Here is a 19,649-nt window from a genome sequence, read left to right as displayed (position 1 = left end):
TTAGATTAATATTAGAAATATAAACCAATAATATGAATGTGACAAGTTATAATGTTGTCCATGATATATTGTAAGTAGATTACAAACCTAGTAAATTGTAAAAAATAAATAATATCTTTCTGGAAAAGTACTATGATCTAGTATATATTATAAGTTAATAATCATAATCTGCTCATATAATTATATTCTAATTCGAGACTAAAGTTTGATTTAAATGTATGCTACTTGTTTTAATCTTTTCATGTGCAGTTTTGACCATTAATGTGGAATATGTAATTTCTAATATAATTTTATTAAATTTGCACCTGCGTTTACACATTTTTAACTATGTAGTACGAAAGTTAATTTTACAATATATAATTACATATATAAATTTATACACACACATTCACAGACATGAATTGAAATTACTACAAATTATTTCTTTCATATACTATATTATTTTAAATGTTGTAATTTGTTACTTAAAAATAATTTTATTCTTATAATAGAATTTCCATGATCAAAACTAAGATTGGTGCTTAAATAGGCAGTATCATAATCATGCATAAATTGCATTATACATAATTACATCAATAGTGGATTAAGTAAATCATGAATTATTGAAACTCTGCTGTAATTAAAATAAAGTAAAAAACATTACATTAAATTTACATTTTCTAAATCTATGTACTAAAATCAATCTCTTTTAATCAAACAGTGCGCTTTCTACATGTTTTCTAAATGAGATTGAATAAAAATCAAAATCATTCGAATTATCTCGAATTAAATGAATTATTCCGATTCGAATTATCTCGATTTAATGAAATAAAATTTTTTATTAATATTTAGTATAATAGACATATGTATATATATATATATATATATTCTTCCTTTGTGCCTTTTCCTTTTCTCTACATAATGTATTTTCTTTTAACTTCTCTTTTAAATACCATATATACAATGCCTTAACATTTACTATTGCATATGCATTTTCAGATATATCATAAAGACACACACACACACACACACACACACGTTTCTTCATATATTTGTACATTTCATTTCTAATAAACGAAGTTAATGTTTAACAAAATTCCAAATGTAGTTGATGTTTAACATAACATTATATCTTAATTTTGATATGCATACGCATTTAATTTTTCAGTAACTTGAAAAAATATTTTAAAGATATATTATTGTAAAATTATTGTAAGATAGTATAAAGGTACTTATATAAAAATTATGATGGTACATGATGGTAGGCGAATATACATGTATGTATATAATTTCTAAAAAGTATTATACATATATCTTACATCTTTTTCATATATATGATATTTTTATTTCTTTCTAATATTCATTGTTCTACACAAATCTCTCTTTCTCTCTCTCTTATGGGGAGAAAGATAGGGATGTGTATAAGGGAGGAGATCAGGCGTTACTATATGCTCATTTGATCAACAAACAGAATCCATCTGTGACAACGAGATCCATGTATATCCTGTGTATAGAGCACACACACATTTTTCAGTTCAACAAATAATTGCTGGGAAACAATATTCGTAGACTAGAAAAATGTGAGGCACAAGTGACTGGATCCGAAATAGAATCCGAATCTTTCGCTTTTCGGGCAACTGCTCTAAATCGAGTTATCCAGACTTCACTTTTTAACACATGATATGTGAGGATATGTTGGGATCTCCTTTGATGAATGCAAAAGTCAATTGCCACGGAGGACCTCTGAAAAGTCGCTCACTGATCAAATGAGATATTCGCGTGCTAGCTTCCATAAGAAATGACACTGATAAGCACAATGCCAGATCACATCTCTCAAGATTCCTCTACTAAATAATAATAATATTCCCACCTATCTATGCCAATGGAAATAATATTAAAATAATATTAATATTAATTCCTTATAAATCTACATTATTCAAATTAGCTGCGGATCCTGTTGGTAAATCTGGTGGTACAAACTTACCAATAGGTTGTATTGCTTCGCGTTGTTCAGCTAACTTTTTCATTTCTTGTCTAAGTTTATCTAAAATAGCGTGATTTGGTTGATTAACAGCGGCTTTACCCTGTAGGAGAGTTATTTCTTGCTCCAATTGTTTCTTTTCCTTAAAAGACTTTACACTTCGTGATCCATAAAGACGCAACAAGGAACCCCAAGACTGTATATGCGGATGTATAAGCTGTAGTATCGCTTGCGCCGCTCGCTGTTTACCATCTTTCTTATTACGACAAACCTATAAAATATATACAAAATATTATATACTATAATATATATTATACTATAACAAAGATTTTAAAAATATATATGTCTTAGTACAGATATAATTTTTTACTTAATATTAGTAATTCTATTTATATATAAACAAAGAAAAACTTACGACGGTAGCTTCATGTTTTCCAACTGTCATTGTAAATTCATTCCGTTGATGCTTCAATGTATTAACTGAATAATTAATGTGCATGTCTCCCAAACCATAGTTTCTTTGAAGACAAGTTATCAAAATAGCATGCGGTGAAGGCTCTGTTGTTTTCGCACAGAATTCCGCGACACGTGGATCCGTGATAGATATTTCGTCGAAAAATGAGAGATCCGCGTCGGAATTCCCTCTAGATGCTTTTATCGTACGACTAGCGTTATTTGATCCGGTATCTCCACTGCTATCCCCGGAAATTTTATCCTTCATTTGAGGAATTAAGATTTCAAGCGTTTTCCGAGCTGCGTTAGCTTTTGCTTGTTTCTTACTGCTACCGAATCCGCTTCCGTATTCCATGTCATTGATACAAACTACCGCGGAATACGGTGTCGCCGCGTTTTCTGCAATAAAAATATATCAATTTCATCTTAATAATAAATTTTGCAAATAAACTTAATATAATAATAATGAATACTAAATATATAATTACATTTTTACATTTTATTAAATAATGTATAATGTACCTAATTCTTTAAATTTATATGTCGGTTGTTTCTTTAGCGCGTGTTGTACATATTCGTGAAGAATACAGACATAACTTTTGCCGGATGGATTCATTATCCAATGCTTTGCAGGTCTCTGTCCATTATCATCTCCAGCAGTACTTCCATTGCCAGCTGTACTGGAACTATTGACAGGGAAAGTGATTAATTTTGTACCATCTGGTAAAGTTGGACGCTCAAGTTGCTTACGGTGTTTTTTATTCTTCGTAAATTTCCGACGCGCTGACCAAGATCTAAAATAGTAAAATTGATCAATATCGACAAAGTAAATTTTTCCCATAATAAAATCATCTTATATGATCTCATTTGATACTTACTGAAATCTCATTACTTTAATAGATTTGAAACGAAACAAAGATTGGCAATAATTTCTCAATTGCTCACTATCTAACGAATGAGCCGCACGATTCTCTTGTATAGTTTCAATTTTTGCACTAGGAAGACTACAAGTTTCAGCATTTGGTGCACGTTCCATTTCTTTCTTTTGCTCCTCTTCTTCTTCTATTAATGCTCTTTTGTACTGAAGGCAAGGTATGGCACTTACAGGAACTTCGTGCTTTCTAACGCTGCCTGGACCGAGAAAATACGGTTTTGCTAGAGTACAAACTCTGCTTTGTTTATGAAGATATAATGGCATTCCACTATTGTGCGTCACTTGTACCCAACCCTCAGGAAGAACATCAAAATGATTATGTCCAATTTCTAAAAGAAAGAAAAATAAGAGTAACATGAATATAGTGAATATAGGAAATAAAAATATAATACAATACGAGATTACAATTTATTTATAAACAGATACAAAAATTTACAAAATTTATGTACTATGTGACATATGTACTTACATACCATCTAAAACGAGTTTTTCCTTTTCCTCATAGGGTAAACTATCTTTTTTGTCTCTCCTTTTTCCTTTAAATTCCTCGGGTAAGCCTAATACATAATATTTAAAGTAAAATAAAAATTTGAGAACTACATATTACATTTAAAAAAAATCGAATAATCTTACTTTCTTTATTATAAAGAATAATCTGATTTCGAAAACAAAATTAATTGTCCCTTTTATTGAATTTGTACATACAAACATTGAAACATACCTTCTTCTAGCATTGCTTCAATTTCTTCATCTGGCACATCAGAATCCATACTCTCATCTGTATCTGAATCATCATCAGAACCATCATTCTGTTCTGGATGACGATCTAGATCATCCAGCACATCAAATTGTCGTAAATCATCAGAAGTAGTATTCATATCTATATTATGTTCTGGTGTTCCCACTAGATATGAACCATTGTGTAAAGCATCTTTGTCAGTTATATTTTCTCCATCCATAGTATCACTGCAATGACTATCATCTGGCATCCCACAAGACATAATACTGTGATTTAATTCTGTTGACTTTGTGTACAGTGGCTCCCAATTTTGATTCTCGCGTTGTGGACAAGAAATTGTTCCGCAATCCAATGTACGCTGATTTTGATTATTTTCATTATTTTTTGATGTTGTAACTTCCATAATTGCCTCTTCTGTAGTAACTTCCATTGTATATATGTGTGATGAAGTATCTGCTAAAATACTATAAAATGCGAATAAAAAACTCAGATATTTAGATGATAACTAATGATTACACAAATAACAGTAAAATAGACTTTTTACTTTCTATTATTTATCTGCCAGACAAAGCATCTGATTTATAGAACCTATAAATATCTGAGTTCTAGTTATAATAATGATTTTTCACAATTGCATACACACATATATATGTATAAAATTGTAATTCTCTAAATGTAAATTAATGATAAATATAGCTAATAATAACAAATAATGTCCAGTACAACTTAAATCCATAGATTAATACATATTAAGCACGTTGTATGGCCATACCACTTCCACCAATGACACCAAAGTCCAATCAATTTGAAACCAAATGGCAGTGAAAATTGGACATTTGCATTAGTGTTAGCAGTCTAGGGCCTATTACATATCCGTGAGAGTATATTGTACAAGTAAATCATTACTTTATCATCAGATTCTCTGGGTGGCTGAGAGTTCTATCGCATTATTGAAACTCCAGATCTAGACAAGAACAACATTGAGAGATTGAACCTGTTACTAGCTGGAGTTCTGCGATAGTACTAATTAAAACCGTATACTTGGTCTTCAGTTCAGCAGACATACGCTTGAAAATTATGTTTACTGAATACATACAAAAAAATCTCTTATGTGTCAACAAATAAGCTTTAAATATATAAAGTATAAACTTATGCAATACTGTTGGTCACATATATGATGTGCTACACAAAATGAATGATATTGTTATATAGGGTGTTTCATTAACTTTATTGTATATTTTCTAGAAAACTGTTAAAAATTAATTTAAAAACTTTTAAAGTTTTTTGAATAAAGAGCTCTTTCATATTATATGAATAAAGAGCTCTTTCATATTATATAATAATCAAATTTGAAAAAAAATAATAATTAAATTTTTATATATATACATCTTAGAGATTTTATTAAACTTGATAAATTTTTAAGTTATTTTAAACATTTTAAAAATAATCTACATAAATCACAGTCACACAAAGTATAAGCATGTAGCGTTCTTTTTGTTATCAGGTATTGAGAATTTCACGAGAAACATTTTGAATGTTTATTGAAATAAATTATTAATTAATTATAGAGTTAATAATTAATTATATAATGCGATAATTTTTAGGTCGAAAATGATTACGAGTGATATTTCAAGTTTTGTAACTATCGATGCATTATTATATTCCCACACCCATTGTGTTATTATAAACATTGATAAGATTAGTTGATAATTGTGCTCTACAAGTACAATAACTGTGATCACATTACATTTAATCGATCGAAAAAGACTGCATTGCTCACCATATCAATGATAACGAAATATTGAAATGTATGTACACTGCTTACCCACTATTAAATTTTATTTAATTCCACCTATACGTGAAACTGCACATAATTTCTATAGGCATCTATATAGTTTATTTTTATGACTGTAATGAAATTTATTATTTATTATTATTTATTAAATAAAGAAACAAAAATATACAAGGAGATTTACGAAGCAATTAAGAAAAAACTGATTAGGTTAGATCCAGAGAGAAACTTGAGAACGGCCATCCTGCTTCTACTGAAGCAGGATGGCCGTCACACATAAAGTCACTAGATTAACAAAGTACCGCAATTTTGATCTCAATGGGTCTGTTCTTTTCAGCTGCACTGCTGCACTAGTGCAATTAGTTAGAGTGAAAGAAAACATGTTTGTCTCTTTCTAACGTATTGCACTAGTGCAGCAGTACAGCTGAAAAGAACAGACCCAATAAGATAAGATGGAGCAAAAATGGCGTCCGATAGTGCAGATACATACATACACATATATATATATATATATATATATATATATATATATATATATATATATATATATGTTAGACATAAAGCTAAAAAAAAACGTGGATTGTGTCGATTAATTAATTAATTGTTTTATTTAATTATCAATTTATATATGTATATTATTAACAATAATTTTTTGTTTACTTAAACTGTATAAGGTTGTACATAAGAAACAATCTTTTTTATTTAGTATTTCAAGCATATTTTCATAGAACTTTAATTTAATTATTACATTATTAAAAATATTGAACAAAATAAAGAATTAAAGCTGGCTTTCTCTGCAGAATCATGGCAGATTATATCAGAAATCATACTTTAATTATTGCAATATATCATGAAACAAATCAATCTCAAAATAATGGAAATATTTGCAGAAATATCAAATATGTAATGTAAATATTTTAATTTTTTTGTATGCGATCTATTTTTTATTCTATCGATGTTTTCATAGTGATGCACCTTGAGCACTTTGCTTCATATGTTGCAATAAAAATATATTAAAGCAAATTATTTTGCAAATTTATTATTCTAATTTTTATTTAGAAAGACTAAGATTAAAAAAGACGTATGCATTTTTTTCAGATATTTCTATTGAAAAAAACGCATCAGATAAAACTCCTGTACATTTTAAATGTGCCAAAAGATTTGCTCTTTATTCCACTTACTGCAATAATATACACTAAAAATGACAGATCTATATTAAAAATGATAGATCTATATTTAATAGTTGGAAAGAAAGAGAGGAGAAATGAAAAGTGTATCTAGAGAATTTAAAAGAATAAAAATCTAAAAATAATAATACATAAAAATTAATATTATGTATTTTTTTCATGAGGAATGTGGGGCGCACATTTATGCATTTATTTATTTAGATGAGATTTACTTTAGAGCACATTCAGTATTCAACTTTAATTTTATTTTCTCTTTCTTATGATATATAAGTATAACATAATTACCTGCAAATGCTATCATTTTTGTATGCTTACAGTGATACAGAAGCAACATTACAAGTACTATATTTACAGATAACATCTGTATAATAAAAAAAGCACCAAAAATTTAATGATGAAAAAAGGATAAATATTGTAGACCAGCATAAGTATCAACCAATTATTCCACCGCTCTGTTTCATTAGAGTTGCAATTTTCTTTTATATCATAAATATTATAAATAAGATAAAGATTTCTGTACGTTTCAAATAAATTTATATATTTTATGTATGTAATACTGCGCACACATATTAAAAGGTGATAATAAGATACAATCCTGGCAATGTAGTGATTTTTGGATCCTACTTAAAATAATTTAATTTGATTTATTTTGAGAAATGTGCACAATACTTGAGAACAAATTATTTTGGTGTCATGTATTACCTGTGTAAAATTCCACACACAGTATCATATTGTCTGCAATATATGAAAAGCTTCATCGATGAAATATGATTGACATATAAGAACAGTAATATAGTATTTGTAATGAATAATGTTAATGTGGAATACATAAATATTTTATATTTTAATTTCATATAACCAAGATGAGATAAGACGCTCATGATTACTTTAAAAATGTATCCACAAATATCATGTAACTTCAATAGCTGCACATTCGTCAAATTATTCCTATTACGTTAAATGAATCACAGCAGCTTGTTTTAATTTAATCTAACCTAACCAATTATATTATATTCTCATTAAAATGTGTAAAACTGTACGTCGCACATTTAATACGATTAATATACTACGTAATAAAATGTAATACACTAATGAAATAATTAAATATTATTTTTGAAAGCATGATAAAATTCAGGCAGCATACGCTTATATTTACATTCGACATCCAAAGCACTGAGAGGTTTGGTTAGGTTAGGTTAGGTTAGATCAAACAAATTTATCGTTTAACAATTGGCAGCCCTACGAGATAGACAGTGCAGCACTGCGCGCGCGTACAAAATAAATTTCAAATCGCTTCTAGCATAATCTTCACGCGATCGACTTTATTTGAATTGCACCGAATCGAATTATGATGCGGCGCCGATTTGTCCGAATGTAATTCGGGACATCGCGATGCTATAAGCGTGCATATAAGCGTCGAATGAGCACGAATTGTGCACGCAAATATGATAAATCAAATCTACGCACCGGCTGTTCCACAGGCCGCTCCATTCGCTCGCCTCGAGACGTCCCATTCCGATCTTGATGCACACAAACTCACACGATATCATCAACGCGAACGCGCGACACTTTATTCGGCACTCCCGATACTCGCTCGCATCCGATAATCATCATCAAAGGCGCGAATAACGCGATGCAACTTCGCTCCATCTTCGCGATCGCGTTATCACTGAACTGTGAAAAATAGCTGTCGCGCACTTTCACCGACATATTATGAAAGTCGCACGATCATCCTTGGACACTCTCGACGCTCGTTCACTCGCGATATTCGTTTAAAAACGGTTAAAAGATGCGAAAAATGCGGACGTACGACGATCCGTGTAACTGCGTATGACTCCGATTCCCGTATGACGCGTATGACGTAGCAATGACGCGTATGACGTAGCAGACACGCGCCAACATGGCGGCCGAACCACTGCGCATTCGTTTCTGCGCATGGACTTTCCTGCGCGCAACTTTGATTACTGAATATTGTCTACGGCTTTAATTAATAGCACATAATGATAAATATATAAAGATGGAATCAGTTAATCATATTGGTCATATATGTAGACTTGCCCGAAGAAATAGAGAAAAAATGGAGAGATATTTTTAATTTCTTTTTCTTTTAGTAAAGGATGTAAATGTCTATTCATAGGCTTGTTCTTTTTTTCCTCTTTCGCGCAATTTCGATTCAATATATAACGTAGAAAATTCATAGTATATTATGCTAATGATATGAATTACGAATGATTCGATTGTTTTATCGCGTTTTTCGAAAGTTAAATCTTATAATATTTACTTTTGCATTTTAAAGGACTGAGAGCGAACTAAATAAATAAATAAATAAATAAATAAATGATGTTCAGAAAAAGAAAAAGAAGACTCATAAATAAATAAATATATAAATATATAATAAAGATTGATATTAATATATACATATATATCATACGAACTTGTACGATCTCAAAATCTTTATCTTTTATTCCGTTACTCGAATACTTGTACGTTAACAGATTTAGGTTACACACATTGCATAAAGTTTCGATATTTTGCAATCTTCATCTCATCTCAATTGGAGAAGCACGTGCATTCCTTTCGATAAATGTCCACACAAAAATACGTCGCGCTTCAAATAACTAAAAGTCACTCGATACTGTGCACCATTCCAATCGTACGAAATATATTCGACGATTTTTTTTGGATCACTGTGTTATCGGAACGTGCGATCAGAACGATTCGAAAATGATTCATATACAGAGTTTGAAGAGATATCCAATGCACAACAAATTATACTTGCGTTGATTAGTATTCATCGATACTGAACTGTTAATCGCGAATACGTACAACACTATCACACATTTTTTTCGCAAAGAACGATATACGAAATGCAATATTTCGCGCCTCGCGTTTCACTCATGCGGCCATCTTTCTTTGCTGTTTAGTATCGCCATCTGCATTCGCGTTAAACGCCAGAATTACGTAGTCAAATATTTCGACTGCCGGTAAAGTCATCATTTTGTGCATGTCGGTAAATTGTTAGAATCGCAAGCATGATTTTTTTTTTGTAGTATAATAAAATATGTAATTAAATATTCATGTAAGAAACGTATTTTTAATCAAATTACATATACTTATTCCGTTACTCTAATACTTGTACGTTAACAGATTTAGGTTACACACATTGCATAAAGCTTCGATATTTTGCAATCTTACCTCATCTCAATTTGGAGAAGCACGTGCATTCCTTTCGATAAATGTCCGCACAAAAATACATCGCATTCATAATTCACTCTTATATTTAAGATCCTCTTAAGTAAGTTGGAAAATACAACTATTTTACTAACTGAACGGAATCTCAAGACGCGATCTAGATTATTTTAAATATAAATATATATATATATATATATATATATATATATGTATATACATAAATATATATGTATATGTATATATATAAATGTTTCGTGTCACGATAAATCTTGTAAAATCACTGATCTTTAATAGTATCTCGTCAGTGAAAAAAAATGCTTTCGAATGTTACACTTTATGTAGCAAATTTTTTATATTGCTCTATTATAATTTTCATTAACAGCAAAATATTTAATGCTTGATGCTTTATATATATATATATAATACAATGTGCTAAATTATAAAGTGTAACATAATTAAAAAGTATTACTATTATTAGTCGACTTAATTGCAAGCTATTCCTAATTACTACACACGTTTATCCGATGCATCTTCTTCTTCAAATCTTTGCAATGTTGTGATCTGTCGCATTCCCAAGACTATAGGGACTCGTGCTTCTTTCTTCTTATCGTTTTATCATTCTTTTACTCTCTTCCATCTTATTCAAAATATATAATAATTATTAACTAAGTATTATAATATATTATAATATAATATAATTATTATATTAATAATTAATATGTATAATATATATTAATATATAATATATATTAATAATGTATAATATAAATTAATATATATAATTAATTAATAATTATTAATATAATAATTATAATTACGGTATCTCTCTTAGTCTGACTCTTTCTCTTTGACCTATCCGGCATGGGTGACCCTACCAGTAATTAAGGCCGGTGTTTACACAGTCTTATATTTAAAATCGTTTTAAGTAAAATTTAGAAAATGTTTGTTATTTCATTGAGATTGAACAGAATTTTAAGATGCGATCTAAGATTATATTTAAGATGATTAAATATAAAAACAAATTGTATGAATACCGGCCTACGTTACTGCCGGCATAGCTCTCCGGATCATTAGAGTACTCAAACCTCTTCACCCGGCAAATGCCTTCGTTAAGGTGGAGATACCATCGAAGAGGTACAATTTTTTTATTTTATTTTCTTTTAATATAATGTAGGTTTTTCAAATTTTCCAAATAGAAAATATAATACAAAGGATGTATAAAATATACATATATTATATATATATTATATAATTATAAAATATTATAATGCATAATTACATAGCTTGCAGTCATATAAAAATATATTACAAAATATATATTATAATTATAGTACAATTTATAAATTGGTATCAACATCAAATAAATATGTATTCGAATTTATTCAAATATTTTCAATAATACGGATAATGATGTTGAGAGCACACACACACATTCTTGGACTTACAATAATACTATATATATAGAAAGAAAAAAAAGGAAAATTCGGAGAATAAAATAATATTTTGAAAAATGAAGATATATTTTCCATTTTTCGACATTTATTCAAGATTTATTTTCTATTGTTACAAATATCTTTTACACATATTTTTGTTATCATTTTCATAATAGTATAACTTAATATATAATATTTTATTTTAACTCTAAATACAATAGAGTTATAAAATATAAATTAGAAAATTAATTTAATATATAATAATACAATCAAATTGAAAATATATAATGTATAACAATAACAATAATAAAATATATATACATAATACACACACACACACATATATATATATATATATATATATAATACATAAAATTGTTAATACATAAGATAATACATAAAATTTTTTGTTGAAAATATATAGTGTAATACATAACAATAAAATACATATATATTATATATAATACATAAAAAATTGTTATGTAGAATATACATAGATTACTTTACTATATTACACGAAAATATCCGCAATACGTACAACGTAAAATTGATTAGAAATTTTTAGAAAATTTTTAGATTAGCGTAGCTGATAATCTATCGCGACTAAAAAAATCATTAATAAATTTCTCGCTTGTGTTCCTCTCAATTAAGAAAAAGTAATTTTAATGCGAAATTTTCATTCATTTTATAAGATTTTCTAAAAGAAATGTTTGATGACGCGGAAAGATAAGTAAAACTTTGATGTTACCCAACAATTAAATCAGAGAAAAAATTAAATTTCGCGGTTTAAATTTCGCGAATATATATGATAAATAAATAAATTAATAATAACAGTAATATTTAACCATAACAATACACATAATTTCTATAATAATCGGAATACAACGTGCGCAATATAATTATTATCATTTTGTGCGACAATAAAAATATTGCAACATTAGAGACGCATTTCATATAATTTGCACAATATTATAATATACGTAAGGAATCAAACGCGGATGCAGAATCTAATAGTCGATTTCTTTTCAAATATACAATTTCATGTAAATTTCGCGATCAAAAGTAAAATATATATCTTGTTCCGCGAACAATTGCAAATAGGCTAAACTTTAATATCCTTATGCCTTAAAATAATCGCGTTATCGCCACGCTCAATGAAGAATAGCTGGCCCAACGATTAGACCAGGTCAAAATCCCTCTGCCGAGTGACACGCTGGTTAATATCTGACAGAGAGAAGAACGATCCTAAAAGTGGAAAGCGACTTCAATTTGTCTTATTTCTTCTATTTGGGATCTCGTGAAATCGATCCACAACGGATAGTTAAGTGATTCATTAAACATCAGAAGCTTCTCTACAAGAAAGAACGAAACCCCGATCTTCCTGACTGCTCCCGAACAACGATTTCGGCAGCGGATTAACGACTGTTACCCTTCTTATCATTTTCAATATATAATATTAAAATTCGCGTAAAAAAACATCTTCTTCCATTTTAAGAAATCTTTTCTTTTTACTAAAAAATGACTGGATATAATAGTTTTTATATACATGTTACAATCAAATATATTTAAAGGTAAAATGAAATACATGCGCTTTTATCGTTGCTTGATTAAATGTGTGAATAATAATAATTTTAGGGTACCAAATTTGCTCAAAATTCGAGACAAATTAAATCTGATAACAGCAAGATTAAAAAAAAATTCAACTTGAATATTTAGCAACATCAAATGAAAGATTATCAAAAAATTAATTTTTCTGTTGCATTTAACAGTTAAGACTTAGCACGTAACAATAATTTGCAGATATCTTACTGATATCAGAGTACCCATTTGATTTGTCTCGAATTTTTTAATTAATCACACATTTTATATTATATCATGCATTCCTAATATATTATTAAGAATAATATTAAAAAATAGTTTTTCAAATATGTCACAATTTACGCACATGTATTTTATTATATGTACACTCTTATCTAAAATAAACTAATTATAATATACATAAAATAGTGGAGCATCCAGTAATTCCTGCAAGTGGTTTCTTAAAAGAGACCAAAAATAAAATTAATTCAAAATTAATTAATAAAATATACTTGTTTGTAACCATAATTTTTCAAATAATAAAAATTTTGCACAAAAAAGTTTGCGCAAAAACTTATTAAATTAAATTTATATTTGAAAAAGTGAATTTTATCTATTATATCCATTTTTGAATTATTATTTTCATTATTAAAATAATAGTGATATTAATAGGAGGATATATTAATGGAAGAACATTTTTAACAAAAAGAGAAAATATATCTTCTCTCAAAGTATAATGAATTTTGTAATTCGATTTCAAACAATGTACGGTGTCGTTAAATCACTGCCAAAACATTGTTTCTAGAAACCGCCACGAAAACCTGGGTTTAATTCCTACTCTGTAATGAAACTTTCAATTTTCAATGAGGCGCCGAACTAAGCGTTGCGGATAGATCTCACAAAAACCGGCAGAAATAACTTTCCGCAATGAAAATCGTTTCGATTCTCCACCAGTACAAACCGCGCATTTGCTAGCGTCCACCTGACATGAGGGACAGCGATAAGGCTTCGTCGTCGAGACAGCGATCACATCCAAAAACGTGAAAAGAACGCAATTGTTTGCAATATAATTTATTATAAAATCGTAAATCAATAAATCGTAATCTATAAATATTTAACGGGATGCGAAATTCTCGAAATACATTAAATTAAAAACGATAATCAAAGAAAATTATTTTGTTTTACAGATTTTAATTTCCGCATGATTGATAATGTTTAATATTTCGCAATATTTTATTTTCGAATATACTTGTGTTTTCTATAATATTAAAAGAACGACAAATTTTACGTAAAAAGCTAATATCTAATTATTGGGTTAACATCGTGTTTTTCTTGATTCACTTTTATTTAATAACCTTTATATTATGTAAAAAAAATTTTTTTACAGTATTTGCGCGATTACGAAAGTTTCTCGAATTTATTAATAATCTTTTAGTATAAAAAATAAGCTATCCAAATATTTGAATAATTTTGCAATAAAAATATTCAAATAAAATATATCAAATGTGTTAATTAAACAAATTTTGTTATTGTACGTATTCACCTAATTTCGTGTAATGTACAATAGATTTCTTTTACATTATTACAATTAGATTATAATTTCTATACAATTGCAAAGAAAATTATGAAAAATAAAAAATAATATAATTACAATTTATAGATATATTATAATGTTAATTACAATTTAATAATTAATGCTATTAGTATCAATATTTCAACATAAGAAAATTGCAAAATTTTTATTATTTAAAATGATTATTCAATGATAATCAATGTATATGATTTCAAATAAGTTAGAAAAAAAATTATTTAAATTGAATTACTTTTGTCTCTCAATATTTTATCAAATAAATATTATCATATTAGATACTAATAACATTCATCTTTGAATTTAAAATTATAATTTTAAAAAAAATACAATTTTTAGTAGTGATAAAATAAAATATTAATACAATTTACAAAAAATAAAATATTAAATTTAGTACATGTTATACGTATAATAAAATGCAACTTAAATGTACATTATGTATTTAAGTTACATTTTTTACATTTTCCATACATTAATTTTTTTATTTTTATTTATAGTTTTTTTTATAATTAATTTCAATTCTTTATATATAATTTATTTAATTTTATATGAAATAAATTATATATATATTTAATTTTTATATGCCCTAATAGCCCTAACAATCTTAACAATCTAACAGACCTAATAGCCTAACAAGCCTAATACAGACCCCTAAAAATAACATATTTTCATGTTTTTTTTTCTTGAAAATAAATTTAATTTTTATATGCTTTAATAGCCCTAACAAACCTAATAGGCTTAACAAACCTAACAGTCCTAACAGCCCTAACAGACCTAACAAAGACCTAACAGCCCTAGCCACCCTACTTGCTGGCTTACGCCAGCAGAAATTCACGATCAAGTGAAATTTGGGGAACCCTAATTAGGAATCCGCGATAATGAAAAATTTAGGAAGCCCTAACCGGAAATTCGCGATAAAAGGAAGCCTTAGCGGCGCAACACATCTTTTGGCCAATATTGCCAATATTGATGTATTTTCCAAGCCAGTTATCTCTGCTTCTGGCTATATTCATTTTGACGACTATTTGTTTACGATCGTACGATATTATGATCGTATTTTAACGTGCGTCATTTAGTCGTCAGAAATCGCAAAATAAATTATCATGCATAAAATATAATTAGCATGCATTTTAACTCTCGGTCGGCGGGTTGCTTATAAATATTTTTATTTTTTAGATTAAATATTTAGAAATTAAAAATCTATTTTTAAAATCGTTTTGTAAAAGTCTGTGTGTCCATATATATATAATGGAAATAAATATTTCATGTATGTCTATATCTATTGTTATTTTACAAATATTTTTTCTTTTACTTTAATTTTTACACGTATTGTCCCGCCAATCAAGAGTTAGAAGCAACGGATTTCTTCATGCATTTACAAATCCTTTGCTTCAAAATAAAAAGTTGTCACTTACCGGCACTGATGCGCAACAGCGGAATTGATATTGAAGCTATGTTGTCTGTAACATACAAATATAAAATGCAAATTATATCAATGTTCAAAATAATTAATATTTAAGAAATTATTATTGGACTCATTGAATTTTATATCCGATGTACGCAATTATAAATAGATGTATAAATATGAAATAATTTTATAAGTAATTAATTTTTTTTAAGTAGAAACTTTTATAGAAAGAATTATTATAAAAATTTGTCCAATTTTTTCATGTTTAAATCATTTATATAAATCAAATTAATTAATTAATTAATTTATATAAAATTAATATAAATAATAATACACACCATCAGGTTGTTCCGCTGGTGCAAGATGCCTTTCCTAGGCCTGCTCCTCCTCTCAGATCATCTGGGTTGGTTACATCTATAACATACACATAGAAAATCCAAATTATAATAACGTCCAAAATAATTAATATTTCAAAGAATTATTATTGTATGTATTGTGTATCTTATATTCAATCCATATAATAATAAGTAGATTCATAAAATAATTCTATAAATTAAAGAAAAACATTATTAATAATTCTTTAATAATTTTATAAAAGCTTATATCTTTACAAGAGATTATAGCTTTTATTTAAAAATCTTTTTCTCTCTTATTTAAATCATATAAATAAACAAATCAAATTAATTGTTGCGATTAATTGTTTGATTTAAATTATAATAAATATATTTAATATTTAATATATAATTACAAATAAATAAATTGCTTACCAGAAGGTTGCTCTGCCGGAGCCTGATGCCTCTCCTAGGCCTCCTCCTCCTCTCAGTTAGACGCGCGATACTTAACGGCACTCCCGCACTCACGAGCGATATTTTTATATCGCTATTTTCGCACTTTTACGCGCGATACTGAACGGCACTCCCGCACTATTCGATACGATTAAAAATTTTCTGTTTTGTCGCGCGATGTATATATTTAATATATATATACTTTAAACGGCACTCCCGGTTTCGGTACGAGCGAAAATCCCGTTTCACTTGTGAAAGTGGGATTGCGAGAAAGTCCAACGCGAAAACGCGATAACGCGATGACGCGAAAAAGCTAAACGCGAAAACGCGGTAACGAGACGCCGCCGTCCGCGACACGTTGACGGCACCGACGACGAAAAGAAATATATATATATATATATATATTATATATATATATTTTTTTTTTTTTAATAATATTTATGTTTTTTTTCTCTGAAAATAAATTTTAATTTTTATATTCCCTAATAGCCCTAACAAACCTAACAGCCCTAACATCCCTAACAGTCCTAGCAGTCCTAACAGCCCTAGCCGCCTTACTTGCTGGCTTACACCAGCAAAAATTCGCGATAAGGTGCAATTTGGGGAGCCCTAATCGGAAATTCGCGATAAAATTTAAAGAGCCTTAACCGCGCAACACATCTTTTGGCCAATATTGACCATGTATTTTTCAGGCCAGTTATCTCCACTTCTGGCCATTCATTCTGACGACTAATTTGTTTCAAAACGATCATGCGATATTATGATCGTTTCTTTAACGCACGTTATTCATCGTCAAAAATTGCAAGTTATAAATTATCATGCATAAAAGATAAAAAGCATGCATTTTAACTCTCGGTTGGCAGATTGGTTAGAAATATCTCTATTTTATAGATTAAATATTTATCGATTAAAAACCTATATTTTTATAAAATTGTTTTTTATAGAGACCGATATATAATAGAATTTTAGAATATTTCATGTATGTCCATCATACAATTGCAACAAAAATATCATCTATCTTTATTAAAAATATTTTTCCTTTACTTTTTCACTTTAATTTTTACTCGCGTATTGTCCCGCCAACGGAGAGTTAGAAGCAATGGATTTCTTCATGCATTTATAAATCCTTTGCTTCAAAATAAAAGGTTGTCACTTACCGGCACTGATGCGCAACAGCGGAATTGATATTGAAGCTACGTTGTCTGTAACATACAAATATAAAATGCAAATTACATCAATGTTTAAAATAATTAATATTTTAAGAAATTTATTATTGGATTCATTGAATTTTATGTCCGATGTGCGCAATTATAAATAGATATATAAATATAAAATAATTTTATAATTAATTAATTTTTTCAAGTAGAACCTTTAGAAAGAATTATATAGAAAGAAATATTACAAAAATTTTCCCAATTTTTTCTTGTTTAAATCATTCACATAAATCAAATTAATAAATTAATTAATTCATTTATATACAATTAATATAAATAATAATATTCACCATCAGGTTGTTCCGCTGGTGCAGGATGCCTCTCCTAGGCCTGCTCCTCCTCTCAGATCATCTGGGTTGTTGCGTCGATCTATAACATACAAATAGAAGATCTAAATTGTAATAATGTTCAAAATAATTAATATTTTAAAAATTATTGTATGCATTGAATTTTATATCCGACGCATATAATAATAGCAGATTAATAAAATAAAATATTACTAATAATTCTTGAATAACTTTATAAAACCTTTACAAGATATAAATTTTATATAAAAATCTTTTTCTTTAAATTCGTATTTAAATATATGAATAAAAAAATCAAATTACGATTAATTGCTTTAATTTAAATTATAATAAATATATTCAATATTTAATTTATATATATATATATATATATATATATATATAATTGCAAATAAATAAACTATTTACCAGACGGTTGCTCTGCCGAAGCTCGATGCCTCTCCTAGGCCTCCTCCTCCTCTCAGTCTTAATCGCGCGATACTTTTAGCGGCACTCCCGCACTCACGTGCGATATTTTTATATCGCTATTTTCGCACTTTTACGCGCGATACTGAACGGCACTCCCGCACTATTCGATACGATTAAAAATTTTCTGTTTTGTCGCGCGATGTATATATTTAATATATATATACTTTAAACGGCACTCCGGTTTCGGTACGAGCGAAAATCCCTTTCACTTATGAGAATCCACTTCAGGTCAATAGGTCGGAATGCAACGATACAAGTGCAAGAATTAAGCCCAAACCGGAAAGAAGACGAAACGATTGACAGAAATAGAAGAAAATGAAGTTCACCAACTCTTTTTCGCGCATAATTTCCTATCTCATATCGAACCTGGAAACCCGCTAAGCATGATTTCAGGTGCTTCGCCCGGAACGACGAAGTTTCCGCGCAATGCAGGATATGGCACACAGGCTTGGGCTAGACTGGCAAAAGAAGAGCTACCCACATTTTTTTAAATGCTTACAACTAGCATTTAGAAATGGGGAGGCAACCTCTTTTACGAGCGAAAATCATGCCTAGGGGAATCCACTCGACTCCTCGACAGGAGTTAACACACGCAGTGACGTGTGGCTGTAGA

At 28.6% G+C, this 19,649-nt stretch overlaps 1 protein-coding gene across 1 annotated transcript; it reads right to left on the bottom strand.

Annotated features, from left to right (window-relative positions):
• Positions 1–1,336: 1,336 nt before the first annotated feature.
• LOC105252701 (microprocessor complex subunit DGCR8) lies at positions 1,337–5,999 on the bottom strand. Its single transcript, XM_011260225.2, has 7 exons — positions 5,912–5,999; positions 4,069–4,550; positions 3,821–3,904; positions 3,292–3,676; positions 2,936–3,207; positions 2,376–2,812; positions 1,337–2,231 (listed from the first exon to the last, which is right to left on the bottom strand). Exons 2-7 carry the CDS (start codon positions 4,514–4,516, stop codon positions 1,899–1,901), a joined length of 1,959 nt encoding a protein of 652 aa, XP_011258527.1. The 5' UTR covers positions 4,517–4,550; positions 5,912–5,999; the 3' UTR covers positions 1,337–1,898.
• Between the last annotated feature and the right edge of the window lie 13,650 nt (positions 6,000–19,649).

The sequence above is a fragment of the Camponotus floridanus genome, unplaced genomic scaffold, assembly GCF_003227725.1.
Source record: "Camponotus floridanus strain SB8 unplaced genomic scaffold, Cflo_v7.5 scaffold115, whole genome shotgun sequence".
NCBI classification, from domain to species: Eukaryota; Metazoa; Arthropoda; class Insecta; order Hymenoptera; family Formicidae; genus Camponotus; species Camponotus floridanus.
This window is presented reverse-complemented; position numbering and strand designations above follow the sequence as displayed.